The sequence below is a fragment of the Mandrillus leucophaeus genome, unplaced genomic scaffold (genome assembly GCF_000951045.1).
Source record: "Mandrillus leucophaeus isolate KB7577 unplaced genomic scaffold, Mleu.le_1.0 Scaffold1154, whole genome shotgun sequence".
Taxonomy (NCBI): Eukaryota; Metazoa; Chordata; class Mammalia; order Primates; family Cercopithecidae; genus Mandrillus; species Mandrillus leucophaeus.
The window spans coordinates 220,213-237,300 of record NW_012099810.1 but is presented as its reverse complement, the minus strand read 5'-3'; the positions used below and the strand labels follow the sequence as shown (position 1 = coordinate 237,300).

The window sequence follows — 17,088 nt, the reverse complement described above, 5'->3', positions numbered from 1 at the left end:
AGGACACCTACAAGATCAGTGCAGTTCTACAGAGATGTCTCCCAAATGTGATTTGTTACAGCTTTTATTATGTGTTATATGCTAGTGCATCTACTCTGTTGGTCCTAATTTAAAACACTACAGGTCAAAAAAATAATAGCTAGGGCATTAGTGTCCAAACTTTGGCCTTTGGAAAAGTAGCCAAGCAACCATGGTGTTAATAAGTGAAGAAATAATATCTTTGGCTATCAAAACTAACAGATTTAGCTCTGGATCCTATTCCCTATAAACACTTCTAAAATTATAGATCATGTTGCAATTATGTATTTTTATTAAGTGGTAGCATGACAAATGGAAGTTCTGGCTCTGAATTTTTTCATGTGAAATAGAGTCTAATTACCCCAAAATACAAAACACTGTTTTACCTAGAAAGTAGATTTTAATATTCAGATAGTTTTTGAAAAATTTTTGGTATTAGAAGTGGCGTCTGTGTGTGTACATGCATGTGTCTCAAACTCCTGAATTCAAGTGATCCTCCCATCTCAGCCTTCCAAATAGCTGGGACTACAGGCAAGTGCCACTGCGCCTAGCTGAAGGAATGCAATATCTCTATCTAGAGAGAGATACACATAAATAGCTGGGAAAATATCCTAGAGAAATTTTGGTTATGGATGGGCACGAATTTTAAATCTATTGAATTTAAATGAAAAGACCCAGAAAAACCTTCAACAAACTTTTAACTTCATCTTTAATAATCTCTTACTTAATATATTTCAAAATTATCTAAAGAAATGGTAATGCACAGTAGCTATCAATACAAATTTATCCAAAAGTTCTATTTGAAATAAAAGGAAAATATATATTTCGTAAAGTTATTTTTCTTGTGCTCTCTCTCTCTGTCTCTCTCTCTCTCTCACACACACACACACACATACACACACAGACACACACACACCTGCCTGCATTTAAACATGATACCAGCATAGGCAAAACCGAAATGATGTAAATAATTGATAGAAACAGGAATGGGGCCATGTTCTCTATTATAAAACAATGGTAATACACAGACGTGCACACACATAAAATATGTTAGGCATCACAAACAGAATGTTAGTATTTTGGAATCAAATTTCCACTTGCCTACTTTTTCAATAAGGAACTGGGACTCCAAAATTTCATGCAATCATCATAAGCAAAACACCATAGAAATAAACTTGTCTTCCTGTGATTATTGAGTAAGGAAGACGAGTGCAAGAGCACAGAGGTGAAAGTGAAAACAAGACCTTATGCTTATAAACAGGAAGAAGTGAGTGGATGCTGCTACTGTCGTTATCACTGCTCTTACCATCGTTGGGATTTTTCTTTGACTTTTGTCTTATCTATCTTTAGTTTACACATGGGGCCTCGCATCAGTGGGTTGGGATTTTGGCTACAGAGGCAGTTATTGCCATTCAATGAGCACTTACTACATTCCAAGCATGTGCGAAGTGCTTTACATGAACAAGCCCGTTAAGATAAGTATTATCCATATCCCCATTTTACTGATGTGGATACTGAGAGTAAAATAAATTTACAACTTGCTCAAACTCATAGAATTAAAAAGTGGCAGGCCCAGACTTACTCGTGGGCTTTCTCACTCCAGCTTCTTAACTACTATGGCTGGTATTTTGTTATCAGAGCCTTCGTTTTCCTTAATGTCTCAACAACACTAAAGCCAATTCTTTTAAAAATGCTTTATAATCAATAGAGGTATTATTCCCATGAGTTCAGCAGAATATAAATAACCTCACGGTTGCCTGTCAGTGAGAAAAAAAGGAGAAAATAAAAGAAAACTAAATGTAAAATTGTCTACAAAAATAAAGCAAGCAACTGTACAGATGACAAATACACTACCTACAAATACCATTTTGAATATTTTTTCAAAATGGCTAAAAGTATAAACTTACACAATCTGTAGCATTAACTTCGACACCAGCATCAAGTAGCATTCGTACAAGAGCCTCATTCTGCTTTGTCTTTGATACCTATTACAAATGATAATTATAAGAAAGGTTTATTTACAAATAGTTTCTCCAATTTATGCCTGAGACTATTTAATTAACAGACTGCATTTTAATCCCAACACTCCTATGCATGCATGCACCTTTCCTAAAATTTCCCCCAGCTTCTCACCCACCCCAATATCAATTAATTAAAGCCAGGTTCTCAGACTGTGGTCCTGAAGTTGCGGCATTGGCACCTAAGAACCTTAGAAATGTACTTCTCAGGTCCCACCCCAAACCTACCTAATTCCACTGAGGATGGGGCCTAGTACCTGTCTTTCCCTTCCTGGCTCAAAGCTCTGCAATTACTTCCCATTGCTCTGAGAACAAAAGTAAACTCTTCAGCATGACCTACAAAGCCCCGTGTGTTTTGGCTCCACGTATGGCCCTGCCCTGGGCTCTCTCTCACTCTGCACCTCCTGGCTCACTCTGTTCGAATTACATTGGCCTTTATTAGCCTTTCATTCCCACCAGGGTCTCTCTTGCCAGAGAATCATTCCACAGGAAGTTCCTTCTGCCTAGAAGTCTCCTCCCTCCCTTCTTTGCCTGGCATGTTCACCTTTCATTCATCAGCCCAAGTCCCCCTTTCTCTAAGAAGTTTCCCTGACCCACCTGACCAGGTGAAATCCCTCTTTCTTAGCTATCCTAACACCAGTCGCCTTTCTGTATCATCTGCTTCATGGTAATTTTACATGTGTTTGTGCCATTTGATTAATGACTCTCCCCACTACTCTCTAACTCTCACGGGGTCAAGAACTATGCCTATTTTGTTCATCATTGTGTCCCTAACAGCTAGCACAGCATCTGGCACATAGGAGGTCCGTAATAAACATGTGTTAAAGAATTGAACAAATTAATGAAATGAATTAGGGCTCCTCAGAAATTCACTTTTCCTTCCCAGTCCCCTGAGATTCTGACCACAAGCCTGTTGGAGTCTTCCCCAACTTCCAGTCTCCTGAAGAGGCAAAGCTCTCCCTGCTTATCTGGGTATAGCCCTGGAGTTCAACCCTGTCATCACCTGGGGAGCTCCATTCAGTTATCTCTCCTTAGGCTTCCCTCTTGTGTCACCTCCTAAACGACCTTTCTCGGCCTACTTTTCTCTGAAATAACCCAATGCTTTCTTGTCTCCTCCCCTATCATTTCCTCTCATATCACTTATTTTTTAATTCATCACAAATTTACAACTATAGGCCCCATTAATAAATTGCATGTACATGAAATTAGAGCTGAGTTATTCATTACGATTAGTATTTTTGCCCAGGCCTCCAGCCTCTAAATATTGAACCATCTTAGAAGGCGAAGTGTGTGTTAATATATTCTGAATGAGCCTTCTAATCACAGTTGTAATTTTTATCTTTAGAATCTCTAAAAATGTTTGTAAATAAATGACAGATTCTCCCTGCCCCCAAACTACATATATTTAAATGCTATGTGCTAAATACACGACGAATTTTTAAAGAATTATTTGAGGATGTGAGCAGATTATATTTTTAGCCGTGAATTAAAGTTATTTTCTCTCTCCTATAAATCCAAATATAAAAATCAACATTATCATGTTTAATTATAGTTTCTCAAATTCTGTAGCATTTAAATACCCAATGAAATAATAACATTTTTGATTGGCAGACTTGTTCTGTGGCTTATGTTAACAGGTGTAACCAATATTCGCAGTTTATCAGCTACAACAAGGAGGGAGCTTGGTCATTTAATTAGAGTAAATTATGCATCTCTTGTGTCATGTCTGAGAGGTGGAACTGGGCACAAAGGAAATCAGATGGATAAAAGTGAGTAACTCAGTGCAGATCTGTTATCCAACTGGGAAAACTAAAACAAAAACCAGCTCAAGCTTCATCTTCTACTCCTCATATGACTGAATCCCGATACCAACTACATCTTTCTTTATTCAAGAAAATTGCTGTCTGCCAAGATTCATCCAAGCATGAAGAAATTCATCAAGGTGAAAATGGGCTTAAATTCTCAACAAGTATCTTCTGTGTGTGTCAACTTCTGGATGCAAACTCTTAGGATCTGTTTTTCAACACACCACCAGAGGAGTACTTAAAAATCAGAAAGTCAGATAGATAAATCCAAAATCACAAACTCCTCTTTTAAAAAAAGGAAAAATAAAATAAAATAAAAGGCGTGTTTTTTAATATTCAGATTTTTTTTGCTCCCTTCAGAAAAGTCTTAGTTAAGATTAAATTATTTTTCTAAATCGACATTGAATGGATTATGTTACCATTGATTAACTATTTTTGCTACCTTTCTTCTTGCTGTATTTCAATTACAGCACTGGATGTATGTTGAACATGTCAATTACAGAATACAAACCAAAGGCTTCTTTTGTTATTATTTCTTTTCAACATCTCACTGGCCTGGCAAGAGTCAATGAGTCACACCATAGATCTCCACATTTATCCTTTGCTCTAACAAGTGTTGTACTCACCATGAGGAAATACCCAATAAGCAGAACAGGCATTAATAGGATAATTAGTAGATAATCAATGAAGGTAAATTTTTTCTTCACAGCATAATGCAAGCAGGTTCTCTCTTTCTAAAAATTAAGAAAAGGATTCTTTACTAATAAAGCATTTCAAATCAAAATTTACTCAGATCGCCATCTCAAAAAGTTTAGTTTGTGTTTTTTATTTTTCCGGTAGCCATGGCATCTTTTCCTGTGGGATACATCTGACTAATGAATGCATGTTTCCATGGAGCAGAACAGGGAACTTGGTCCAGTGTAAAGAAAAAGCTAGGGAAGGGCTCCTGGAAGACAACAAAGGTGAAATGTACACAGTAGAGCTCATCACAAGACAGATTCTCACGCCCATTTGGTTTCTGGAAAAAAGATACACTGAGATATAAACTTAGGACTGAATTTACTATGAAAATTGATAGTTATCCCTTAATAATCTACCGTGTATACGATTATCCATTTTGTGGTTTGTTCATAGGAAAACTCTTAACCACATGGCTATTTTTCATGTTCCTTCATGTGCGTAGTCTAGAAGAATGCATATAACTCAATTTTATTCTTCAAATATGTGAATATTTGTCAGGTAATAGACATAAGCTTCCAAGGGTTGTGGGAGATGTGAACTCTTAGGGCCTCATAATCAAAGATGGACAGAAGCATGCACAAATAAATATAAGGCAAAATAGAAGGTGGTAATTGGAATACCAACCAAATCAGTTAGAGGAAAGGGAGTGAGAGAGAAAGAAAGCAGGCTAGTTTCCACTTATGTGAGGCACTGTACCTAAATAAGAACACTTTTTGTTTTTCTAATATGAAGGCATTTATATTTTCTGTAAAAAAGTTTAGAAACGAGAGAAAAATATAACAATAGAATTTTAAATTGCCCATTATTAAATGGCCCAGAGTTAACTGTTGACATTTTGTTGTATTTTCTTCCAGTCTTTTTAAATGCATAAATGTGAAATTTTGAAATATAGAATTATATTGCATATGTAATATCACATCTTGCTTTTTTCAGTTTAGAAGTGTATATTTAGAATATGTACATTTTTCCATGCAATTCAATATTTTTAAACATATGATTGTAATGGCTGCATGGCTTAGTATTGAGTGGAACTACTCTGATTTATTTAGTCAAGCCCTGCCTTTTGAACATTTCAAGGTTTTTGAGGGGGTGTTTTTTGTTTTTATTTTTCTGTGAGACAGGATCTTGCTCTGTCACCTAGGTGGGAGTGCAGTGGCACAATCCTAGCTCACTGCAGTCTCAACTGCCTGGGCTCAAGCGAACCTTCAACTTCAGCCTCCAAAGTCGCCAGGACTACAAGCATGTGCCAACACACCTGGATAATTTTTTACTTGTTATTATTTTGTGTAAAGATTGGGGGGTCTCGCTATATTGCCTACACTGGTCTTGAACTCCTGATCTCAAACTGTCCTTCCACGTTGGCCTCCCAAAGTGCTGGGATTCCAGACATGATCCACTGCACATGGCCCGTTTCAAGTTCTTAACCTTTCATTTTTATAAATAATATTGCCTGAACCTGCTCATTCATAAAGTTTTGTCAACATTTCCAAATTTGTCCTTTGCATACATTTCTGAAAATAGAATTCCTGGCACAAAAAGTATTAATGCTTTTCATATTGTGCTACCAAATTGTGTTCTAACAAGACAATAATAACTTAAACTTTCTGATCAACATTTGTTTTCTTTTTTAATCTTGGTCATTTTGACAGACAAAAACAAGGATCTTTATGTTTTAATTTAATTGCTATCAATAGAATCCATGTTTTCTATAGGCTAGTGCTTCTGAACCACCAGCAGAGCTTTTTGTTTGTTTGTTTTTAAGGCCTTTGTTTAGTGCTTCTGGAAATAATTTATAAACAGATTTCAGACATGAGAAATCACCAGTTAAAATTATTAATGTACAAAATTAATATTTGGAGAAAATAAAAATATTAAATGCTAACACATTAGAAACATTTGAAAGTGGAAAATGCAAACTGAAAACTTAATGTATCCACTAAAGTCTTTTTCATGGTTTTTATGATACCAGAAAATCCCAGAAGGCTAGCTGAGTCCCTCCTCTTCTGCAAAGCAGAGATAAAAGCGTCTCCTCAGCCTTGCCCACAGGCTAACATCTCCTCTCTCCATTTCCTAATGAGCGCATCTCTTAAAAGAGCGCAGGAACCCACAGACGTCTGTCCTCTGGCACTACCACTCCCCGCAACTCCACATATCTGGTTTCACAGCAGTGATCTACAGAGATCCTATTATACTCTACGATGTCGTATATCTGTTCAATTCAGCACAGTCATGACTTGCTTTTAATCCCAACCAAACGTAAAATAGTAAGCACAAATAAAAAAGTCCAATAGCGATCAATTTTCTGATAGTACATCGTTACTCCCAATCAGCTAGTCTCCAAATGACTTAGAAGAGGCAAGGGGGGAATTCCAGTGTTCTCTCGCCTTGAATGCATATGAGTGGGTATAGGACAGTCATAATGATTGCAAAAAAATGACTTTTAATATTTATTCAGTGTAATTTAAACATTGCCTTCACTACGATGCAAATGCTAGATGTTCAGAAAGGAAAGGGCTCCACAAGGATTTTCACAGCAATACACACAGAATCTTCTCTTCCTTGGTCCTGAAGGCTCCAAAGTAGCTAATACTGCATCTTTAAATATATTATTTACACCTTTTTGTGTGACTTCAAGTAACCTCTGGTTCATGAGCTTATTTGTCCTTGGTAAATTTCTCAATAGTACTCTTTCATTCTACAAGCACACTATAGGATCCTCTGGAGATCAGGACATTAATACAGCAGGTAAAAATCTAACTAATGAAACAGCATTTCTTTTCCAAGAAATCTTTGCCATTGCTTCTGTGTTAGTGACAAGAAAGAGGGGAGAGGGAGAAAGAGGAGGATGAAGACAGGAAGAAGGAAAAGAAAGAAGCTCTATCCAGCCAAATGAGTGAACCAGAGGTAAAAAGATGTAATTTATCACAAATTATGCCTGCTGATTGAACTATGTTTTATTTTGCTGTTTAGTCTAATGAAGTGTCCTTGCTATGTGTCAGTCTCTCTAAAGTAAAGCTAAGATAATTGTTGGTATTAGGAGCTACAAGAAATTTAAAAAATAACATGCACCACTTCTAGTGATTCAAGGAGAAAAGAATGACCATGAACAATTACACTCTCCTTTTGTGTCATGACCTCACCTGGTTTTTGAGGTTGACATTAGCATTTCTTCTTAAAAGGAAGGAAACGATTCTCACATGCCCTCGCCTGCAAGCACAGATCAGGGGAGTGTCTCCATTAAAGCCATCTTGAACGTTGGCATAGCTGCTGTCTTCTTTCACCCACCGCCACACTTGTCCAAAGTCATTCTGATAGGCCGCTTGGCAGATGGGCTGAGTCAGGAAAAACAAAAGCAGGTTTTTAAATACTGGCATAATTAAACCACAAAAAGGAAAAAAAAAAGTCATAACCCAATACATTAAAATTTAAATGTTTTAAAATTGTCATATATTGCTTTGTAGGTGAGATTTTCCGGTCTCGGTTATGCCAAGCCTTAAGTCTAGATCAAGAATTAGCCCATGAGGAATCTCCTACATTTTCCTAAGTTTTCTTGGCACACACTTATGCCCATCAAATAGACAAATGGATGAATAAATAATGAAATATTACAAATTCAACTCAGTAAGGAAACTATGTATAGTGCTTACAGGTAGGTGAGCCTGTCAGAAAAGCAGACATTTTCTTTACTAAAGATAAAATACCTTTATCTTTATCTTTACTAAAGACAAAATAGAAAACAAACATATGGGGAAGAGTTTAGGGCAGCACTATTGATGAAATAAGACTTGCATCGCACCCTGTATTCAAGGAGCTCAACAGAGCAGAAAAGACAGTTTTTTAAGGCAAATAATATACAAATAACAAATTATATGACTAACTACACTTGATGTTTGGTACCTTCCATCTGGGCCTCTGCCCTGAATACTCCCTCTGCATAAAACATACCCCCTGCCCTTCATCTGAATAACACCTAGCTCACCCTTGGTGTCATAACTTAATTTTCATTTTATCCAACAAGTCTTATCTTACTTCCAATATTCAGTATCTCTCCCTCACAGCAACTGACATAACCAAAATTCTTTTCTTAATTATGTACAATCATGCATTTCGGGCTAGCATGAATCAGGAGAGGTTTGAGGCAGTGCTGAGAAGGAATGCACTGAAGTTCAGGCTGTAAACCCCATTTGATTCACCGCTGTTTCCCCAGCATTCAACACAGCAAACAGTAAATATTTTTAGATTAATCTTCTTTACATGATGTTTTTCAAAAAGCATTTAGAGTAATACCTGGCATACGGATGGTGCTTAATGTATAAAAGTTATCATTATTGCTACTGTGGTTCTTTAATAATCAAGTCAAATCCCTGCTGTGTGCCAGTCACAGGTACCAGAGAATAAAGAGTATAAAATACATCATCTTACCCATGTAAAATGTATCCATCAAGTGGGGAAATAGGACAGAGACACTCACATGCAGAGTAAATGACAAGAAAAAAAAAACTTTTGGTATGGGTAGGTACATAAGCACCTGTGGAAATTGGGACATATCAAGGGGAAAGTCAAGTGGGTGTATTTGCTAATAAACTGAGGTTCTAACATAGCCAAATATCACAATAAGTGGACTATAATATACTTTTAAACCTAAAGGCCTACTCATGAAAGAAACATCCTAACAGAAAATTAACTCAGCAGCAATTAAAGGCAAACTTCTGTACCTTAAAAATGAAATGAACGTGACACATGGGCTTTAAGTTTCAATAGAAATGCACAATTACACAAATCCCCTGTTTTGTCACCCTGAAGTCTTCCCTTTACTAAGCTTTCCAACAGGTGGGCACTTCAGTGTCTCAGCATACCGTGTGGCTGATGTAGAAAGGACTGGGGCAATTGAAACACTTGTCTCGTGTCAGAAAAACAGGATGTAATTGCGGCTCTGTTACTACCTCCCCGGTGACTGGGGACAATTCACTTCCCTACTCTATCTCAGTGTCCTCTGTCATTAAATGAAGGAATAAGTCAGAAGTTCCCTTGGGTTTTCATATTCTATTACTTCTGGGACTCTAGTCTCAACCAACAAATCTTCCACATCACTGCTGGAGTCTAGGGTTATATCAACACAACAGTGCTTTAATAAAACCTTCAGTGACTTGCCATTGTCCTAGCAGCAATGCCCAGTCATTTGGATTTCAAAAATAAGTGAAACAAAACTAAATGCAACAAGACAGTGTTAAGTCACCAACTCTTAATTTTTCCAATTAAATGTATTTAAAACAATACTTTTATTTCATAAAAGATATTTGAACAAACACAAAGATAAATGAAGGAGATTTTAACAAAATATGTAAGAATATAATCACCAGAGGAGAAAGCAGTTCTTTATATTGGATAGATTTAGTTAGCTTTATAGAAAAATTCATTTTATTGTCCTTTTAAAAGATTTTACCATGAACTAGTGAAAATTTAATAATGGAGTGATTAGCAGTGGCCACTACTCATCAAGCATTTGAAAATTGATGGTCTACCATGAAGAGCTTGAAAACAAGTGGCATTAGAGCTCTCGTTCTCTTTTCTCAAATATTTACATTACTTAACAACATTTTAAAAACTAGAATATTTCATGTAGTCATCTGGCTTTCCAGCTTCTCTTTAAAAATGGAAACTTTTGGGTGGGTGCAATGGCTTACGCCTGCAATCCTAGCACTTTGGGAGGCTGAGATGGGTGGATCACCTGAGGTCAGGAGTTCAAGATCAGCCTGGCCAACATGGAGAAACCCCATCCCTACTAAAAATACAAAAAAAAAAAAAAAAAAAAGCAGGGTGTGTTGGCTGGTGCTATAATTCCAGCTACTTGGGAGGCTGAGGCAGGAGAATCACTTGATTTGGCAGTGATCCGAGATCATGCCACTTCACTCCAGCCTGGGCGAAAGAGCAAAACTCTGTCTCCAAAAAAAAAAAAAGAAAGAAAAAAGAAAGTTTTGCTAACATTGGACCCATATTCCTGTAGGATACCAAATAACTGGTGCTTAGTGGTGGTGACTCCAGTTCTCCATAGTCCCCTCCACTTGCCATCACATTACACTGGTTCACTTCACTCATCTATGTTACCCTCCTGGTAACATAGACCTCCAGGAGCTCTCTGCTTAGGCTTCTCAAAATCTTTACTAAGAGCTAACTAAAAAGAAGAAGAGAAAAAGATGGGGAATTGTTCTGCAAGAGTCGCTCAGTGCTTTTGAGGGCTTTCTCAACCCAATTTGAGCAATATTACATAAAATACTAACCCTGTCTTATCTTTAGTCTTTCTTAGGCTTCCTAGATCCAAGACACAGAGTTACCAGGAAGCTAAGTGTCTCCCTTCTCAGTTGAGATGTACAAGTACAGTCATGCTTCACTTCACGACAGGGATACGTTCTGAGAAATGTGTTGTTAGGTGATTTGGTCATTGTGGGAACATCATGGAGTGTACTTACACAAACCTAGGTGGTAGAGCCTATTACTAATATGGTATACCCTGTGGCTCCTAGGCTAAAAACCTATACAGCATGTTACTGTACAGAATACGGTAGGCAGTTGTAACACAATTGTAAGTATTTGTGCATCTAAACATAGGTGAACATATAAAACTATACAGTAAAAATATAGTGTAAAAGATCAAATGGTACACCTGTGTGGAGCAGCTCCATTATAATCTTACAGGAACACCGCTGTATATGCTCTTCATCACTGACTGTGAGCTCATGTGATACGTGACTACAACAGCTGAAAAGACTCCATGCTGTTATGAACTTTCGGTTTCCACTAGGGAGCAGCACAGCGTAAGAAAAGCACTGACAGCGGACAGAAGGGAAGTCCAATAGAAAGTGCTGGTTGACAAGCCAGGAATGAAAAAGAGAAAGGACTGTCCATTTGGGTTGCTGGAAAAGCTATCATAAACCCCTTTTAACTCCTTAAGCTCTGGAATTTGGGGGCACCCTGGGTGTAGAAGAAACACACTTGGGAAACTATTATAATAACTCTATCCCCTAATAGTCTCAGAACCCTTCTGTCCATCCTCACTGCTAAAGTGCTACTTCAGATCTTCATCATTCTCACCAAGACCACTGCACACAATTCTTTCAATCTCAAGTATCCCATATGCCATTTTTCCAGCTTCATCTCCTACCACTGTCTTATCCATACCCTTGATCTAAATAAAGGTATGTGTGTTATTAACAACCATCTCCCCAGCTAGACTGTAAGCTATATAAGGGCACTGTGGCTACATGAGGCTACATTGTGTCTGTACTGATTCATCATTGTACCCCCAGTATCTAACATAGTGCCTGACGCATGGTAGGCATTCAATATGTACTTAGTAAGTAAATAAGAGAAGAAATTATAAGATGAGTTAACAGTTATTGAGTAGCTCATTTATTCTACTTTAATCCTCACAACAACCCTATAAAGTAGTATTAATATACCTATTTTGCACAGATGAAACTAAGGGAAATTGTCTTCCTTGCCCAAAGTGACATAGTTCACAACTGGCATGGCCAAGAGTCAAATCAAGGGGAATGACTGCAGGATGCATACATTCTATCTCCAATTACTTCAGCCTTGAAAATAAGCCTTCAAAATGTCTTCTGGCTACAAAACTTCACATTTAAGGTTTGTGTCCAGAATTAAGCTACAGTCTATACTCAAGGTATTGATCTGTACACTTGTGGCATTGGCTTGCTGGTGCTTAGTTATACATCCAGACTCCTTCTCCAACCTGACTTGAATCAGCGATATCCACCAAGAGATAAGAAATGTCATCAGAGAGCCTGCAGGAGAAACCAGAAAAAGATAAGACCCAAAGGCAAAGGAGTGAAAGTTTCAGGAAGGAAGACAGAAAGATCACTGGAAGTGATCATTAGCAGCCATGCAGAGGCCAATTTTCATACAGTGATGGGGCCAAAGGAAAAATACAGAGGCCTGAGCACATTGTCTATGAAGAATTAGAGAATGCAATTGGAGAGGAATTGTGGTCAGTTTGGCAGTGAAAAAGCTGTTAGTGAAAGCTAGAGACTTCAAAGAGGTGGGTAGCAGTGTCCAGCCAACGTTCCACACGTTTATAGGCAAAGTGGTGTCATCAAGTGGTTACAGATCCAGGCTCTGGAAACAAACTCTCTGTGTTCCAATCTCAACTCTGTGACTTAACAGCTGTGCTATTTGGACAACTTACCTAAACTTTTCATGCTAAGTTTCCTTCTGTTTTTGATAATCATGCCTTCTTTATTAAGTTTCAGAAAGAATTAAATGTAACTGTGTAGATGAAGCACTTAGCTCAGATCTGAGTCACAGTAAACCCTCAATTAATGTTAGCTACTCTTATAATTATTAAAGCATAAGGAGTCAAAGAAGATGGACAGAAGTGGTTATGAGAGGGTAGATAATTGCTCAAAGAGAGTGAAGAGATGATAGGATAGAGAGTATTAAGATGGAAGCATTAGGAAGGAAAATTCTGGCTCTAAGGCCAAAGCAAGTGAGAAAAGAGAGCTATATGGATGGAAAGAACTGTAGACTGACTGAAATTTTTTGCCAGAAAGTCAGAGGTTTGATCTTCATTCATTATACTACTATATATTTGTCGTAAATAAATAGATATAGCTAGATAACTGATATGGTTTGGCTGTGTCTCCACCCAAATCTCATCTTGAATTGTAGCTCCCATAATTCCCACATGTCATGGGAGGGACCCAAAGGGAGGCAACTGAATCATAGGAGTAGGTCTTTCCTGTGCTGTTCTCATGATGGTGAATAAGTCTCACTAGATCTGATAGCTTTATACAGTGGAGTTCCCCTACACAAGCTCTCTCTTGCCAGCTGCCATGATTGACTTTGCTCCTTATTTGCTTTTTGCCAGATTGTGAGGCCTTCCTAGCCATGAAGAACTGTGAGTCAATTAAACGTCTTCCTTTATAAATTACCCAGTCTTGGGTATATCTTTATTAGCAGCATGAGAACAGAGTAATCCAATAACTAAATAAATAGCATTGACATTTAAATAGATGAATGGATTAATGACAGGAGATGTGATTGAGACAAGGGTAGATGAGGCTTTTGAGCATGATGGGGAAGATTTTGGCCCATCATAATTAAAACTGTCTACATGAAATGAATAAAAATATAAAATGGCATTGAAAACCAAGTTGTAGAAACATAGTAAGAAGATGCAGTTGACTGAGCTTGCCATGTAAGTTTGCGATTTTCTCCAGCAAACCTAGATGAGGGAAGAGTACAGAAAGTGAAGAGGCTAAGAGTAAGGATTAGGAAACATGTCTGGCAGGAAGAGAAATGAGAGGAGAGTGGTTTACCATTAAATTTAAACTGAACGAGCATCATATGTAAGCCAGATAAAGACAAATGAACTTGCAAAAAGAGAGAGAGAAGCAAATAGAAACACAGAGAAGGATCAGGGCACAGTTCATACATGTGGTCTATTAGAAAAGTAATGAGTTAAGAAGTTATCATGAGAGATGTTTCAGATAAACTGTCTAGGAATGAGAAGTCAAGGGTGGCCTTGTTGGGTATTTGATTTGGAGTAGAAACACAGGTCAAGAAGGGAGAATGAAGCTTGTGGATGTTGAGGTCACTGAGGATGACCCTGGGGGACAGAAAGAAAGGGGAACTTGTGCTCCAGGGAGGCGGAAGTGGGTCCTGGAATACAGTGGACAGAGGTGAGAATATAGAGAAAGGGCCATAAGCAAAGATTTCAAGTAAGAAATTGAACCATGGTCAAAAAATGACAATGGTGACCAAGAAGCAGGCTGAATCAGCAGCCACCATAAGAGAGGGTGTCATAATGCCCAGGAAAAGCCAGATTTCAGTGAAGGCACAGAGGAAAACAGACTAGTAGGTGAGGAGGACATTGAAGAGAAAGAGTATTTACCAGCAGGGTGCATGAGTTCCCATGGGTCAGCTGTTCCCTGTGAACAGCACTCCCTAGAGCTGTGCTCTGGACAACCTGAAAAGCTAAGACACAGGATTAATAGGGTCCACTGACTAACTTTTCTCTTCAGCCTCATCTATCAGTCTCCCTTTTGCTCACAACTTTGTGGTGATTTCTGGGGCATTCCAGGTTCATTTCTGTTTTCTGGCCTTGACACTTGCATGTGACCTATGTGGTGGGCTTCCTGCTAGACCAGATCAAGTATCAGCCCATGAATCACCTCCTCAGAGAGGCCTTCCCTGACCACTCAGCCTCCCAGCCCAGGAACTTTCTCTCTCTCACATCTTCTTGTTTTATCTTTTTAAATTGGACTAATTGGTATTGAAATTGGGTGTAACATGCCCAATTTCCTAGAGAGTGAGGTATCTATGACTTTTACCTGGTTTTTAAAGTGCCCCTCAGTGTGCCAACTGTGTGCCAAGTGTGTGTGCCAACAACCACTGCTGTTCTGCAAGCTCTCCCATCTCTGGTCAGGCCAATTTCCTCACTTCTATGTTTGGGCTACCTTCTTGCCACCCTTACCTTTTAAATTGTGCTATCTATTCTTCAAGGCCCATCTCTGGTTCATCTCCAAGAAATCTCTTTCATCTTTCTTACCTGCAGCAGGAAATATACAGAACCTCAAGCAGCTCATTGGCCTTAAATGAGCTGGTGGGTTAAATTTAGTCTCCTTAACTAGACTATAACCCTCCTGAAGTTAGGCTTCCATAAGGTCAAGCACCCAGAACATGGATAAAAGTCGTTTGTTGGTTGACACACTGATTCATCCAACCTGGCTGGAAAGTGAGGCTAGGAAAGGGATTGATGTTTAGAAGGTAATAGATCATGTAAAGACCAGGACAATATTTTGCCTCAGTGGTTCTCAACCTTGGCTAAGTATTGCAGTCATGTTTGCACCAACCTAATATTTAAAACATGACCCAGGCCTCACTATTGACCAATTAAATAAGAATCTGTAAGAATAGGATTGGGGCATTAGTGCTCTTTAAATTTCCCTGGTAATTCTGATGGACAGTGAGGGTTGAGAATATCTGCAAAAGTAAAAGAAACAAGCCCCTATAATGGAAGTAAACATTTAATGTAATATTATAGCTTTTAAACTCATATTAGCTAAGAAGCATTCGAAACTCTGGAATAATGGAATATTAGGAAAAATCTTGTGAGTCCTTTCACCTTCCCACATGTCTGTCTTTAAAAGTAGTCAAGAATTTGGAGGTAAAGTTTCACTCTGTCCACTTTCCATCTTACTTGCCCAGGCACTAAAATTTAAGAAGTGTCCATGGGTAGAGTATGACGCACCCGGTATGTTGATGATTAACTAAAATAATCAGCATGTTGATGATTAACTGTATGTATTACTTAATAATGTTTTGCACTGCTCTAAGTATAATAGATATCACAGCTGAAGAAATACTTAGTATTATCTTAATGGTGTAGAAACATCTGAACAACTTGTACCATTATGGATGTCTTTAAAAGCAAAGCGTCCCCCAAATTACCCCCACTTTTTGGTGCTGTTTCCCTAAACTATAATGGAGCTTCTGTAATTTCCAATCAAAGGAAAGACCATGTGGAACTTTGCCTGTGGCTCAGAGGAATTGGTTCACTGTTTATTAGCCATCTCTATGCTACAAGCTCCCCTCACTTAAAATGTTCCATAAAAATTTCTGAGAAAGATTTGTAGGTTGTGGAGCAAAATGATTCCAGTAAAGAGCCTTGTGATTCATGAAATGTCTTCTCAGAAAAGGAAGGAAGATATTTTTCTTTCTCTTCAAGTTAAGAAACCTTGGGGAATGATAATAAGCACTAATTTGATTTCTACAATTAATTCCAAGCCTTTGTTTCTGATGACTCATTCTTCACATACTGTATTTTACAAATTCCTTAGTAAATTTCTTCTTTCAGACAAATAAAAAAGGCACAATAACTTTTTTTAAGGCTGTTCTAGGCCCACTAAGTCTTTATGCAACATGGAGGAAGGTCCCAGCACTGGCTGGAACAAGTAGAGAAGTCATAGTTCCTCATGAACAGTAGCAGAAGGGGAAATAGAAGCAGGGCACATATTGATCTATGTTTTCTACTCTTTATCCTGAAAGGTCTATTTGAGAACATGATGTTATGTTCCTTGCCAGGAAGCTAAAGAAAGCCCATTGCCACACTTCTGATTCCAGGACATCAGAAACTCTGAGGTCATGAGGACCAGGGGAAAGCAGAAGAGCCTTCACCTCCAGTGATGAGGAGAAAGGGTGGAGGAAGAGTGGGCTCTGGCTGCTAGAAAATGGCAAATCGGAAGCCCTGATATTCCCCTACTACCCTCTGACCACCACAGAGGTAGGCATAGAGAAGAGAGAAAGCAGTAGGGTGCCCATAACTAGGTAACATTCAGTTTTACAAAAGGAGGGAGTAAGAGAAAAGAAAGAAAAAGAAAGAAAGAAAGAAAGAAGAAAGAAAGAAAGAAAGAAAGAAAGAAAGAAAGAAAGAAAGAAAGAAAGAAAGAAAGAAAGAAAGAAAGAAAGAAAGAAAGAAAGAAAGAGAA

At 38.1% G+C, this 17,088-nt stretch overlaps 1 protein-coding gene across 1 annotated transcript in view; it reads right to left on the bottom strand.

Moving 5' to 3' along the window:
* Nucleotides 1-17,088, bottom strand: part of ANKRD22 (ankyrin repeat domain 22) — a 28,075-nt gene that overhangs the window by 3,914 nt on the left and 7,073 nt on the right. The window contains exons 2-4 of the mRNA XM_011998166.1: nucleotides 7,723-7,914; nucleotides 4,468-4,575; nucleotides 1,926-2,003 (exon numbers count right to left, since the gene is read on the bottom strand). Of these exons, the coding sequence (XP_011853556.1) occupies nucleotides 1,926-2,003; nucleotides 4,468-4,575; nucleotides 7,723-7,914 (378 nt within the window). The remainder of the gene's footprint in view (nucleotides 1-1,925; nucleotides 2,004-4,467; nucleotides 4,576-7,722; nucleotides 7,915-17,088) is intronic.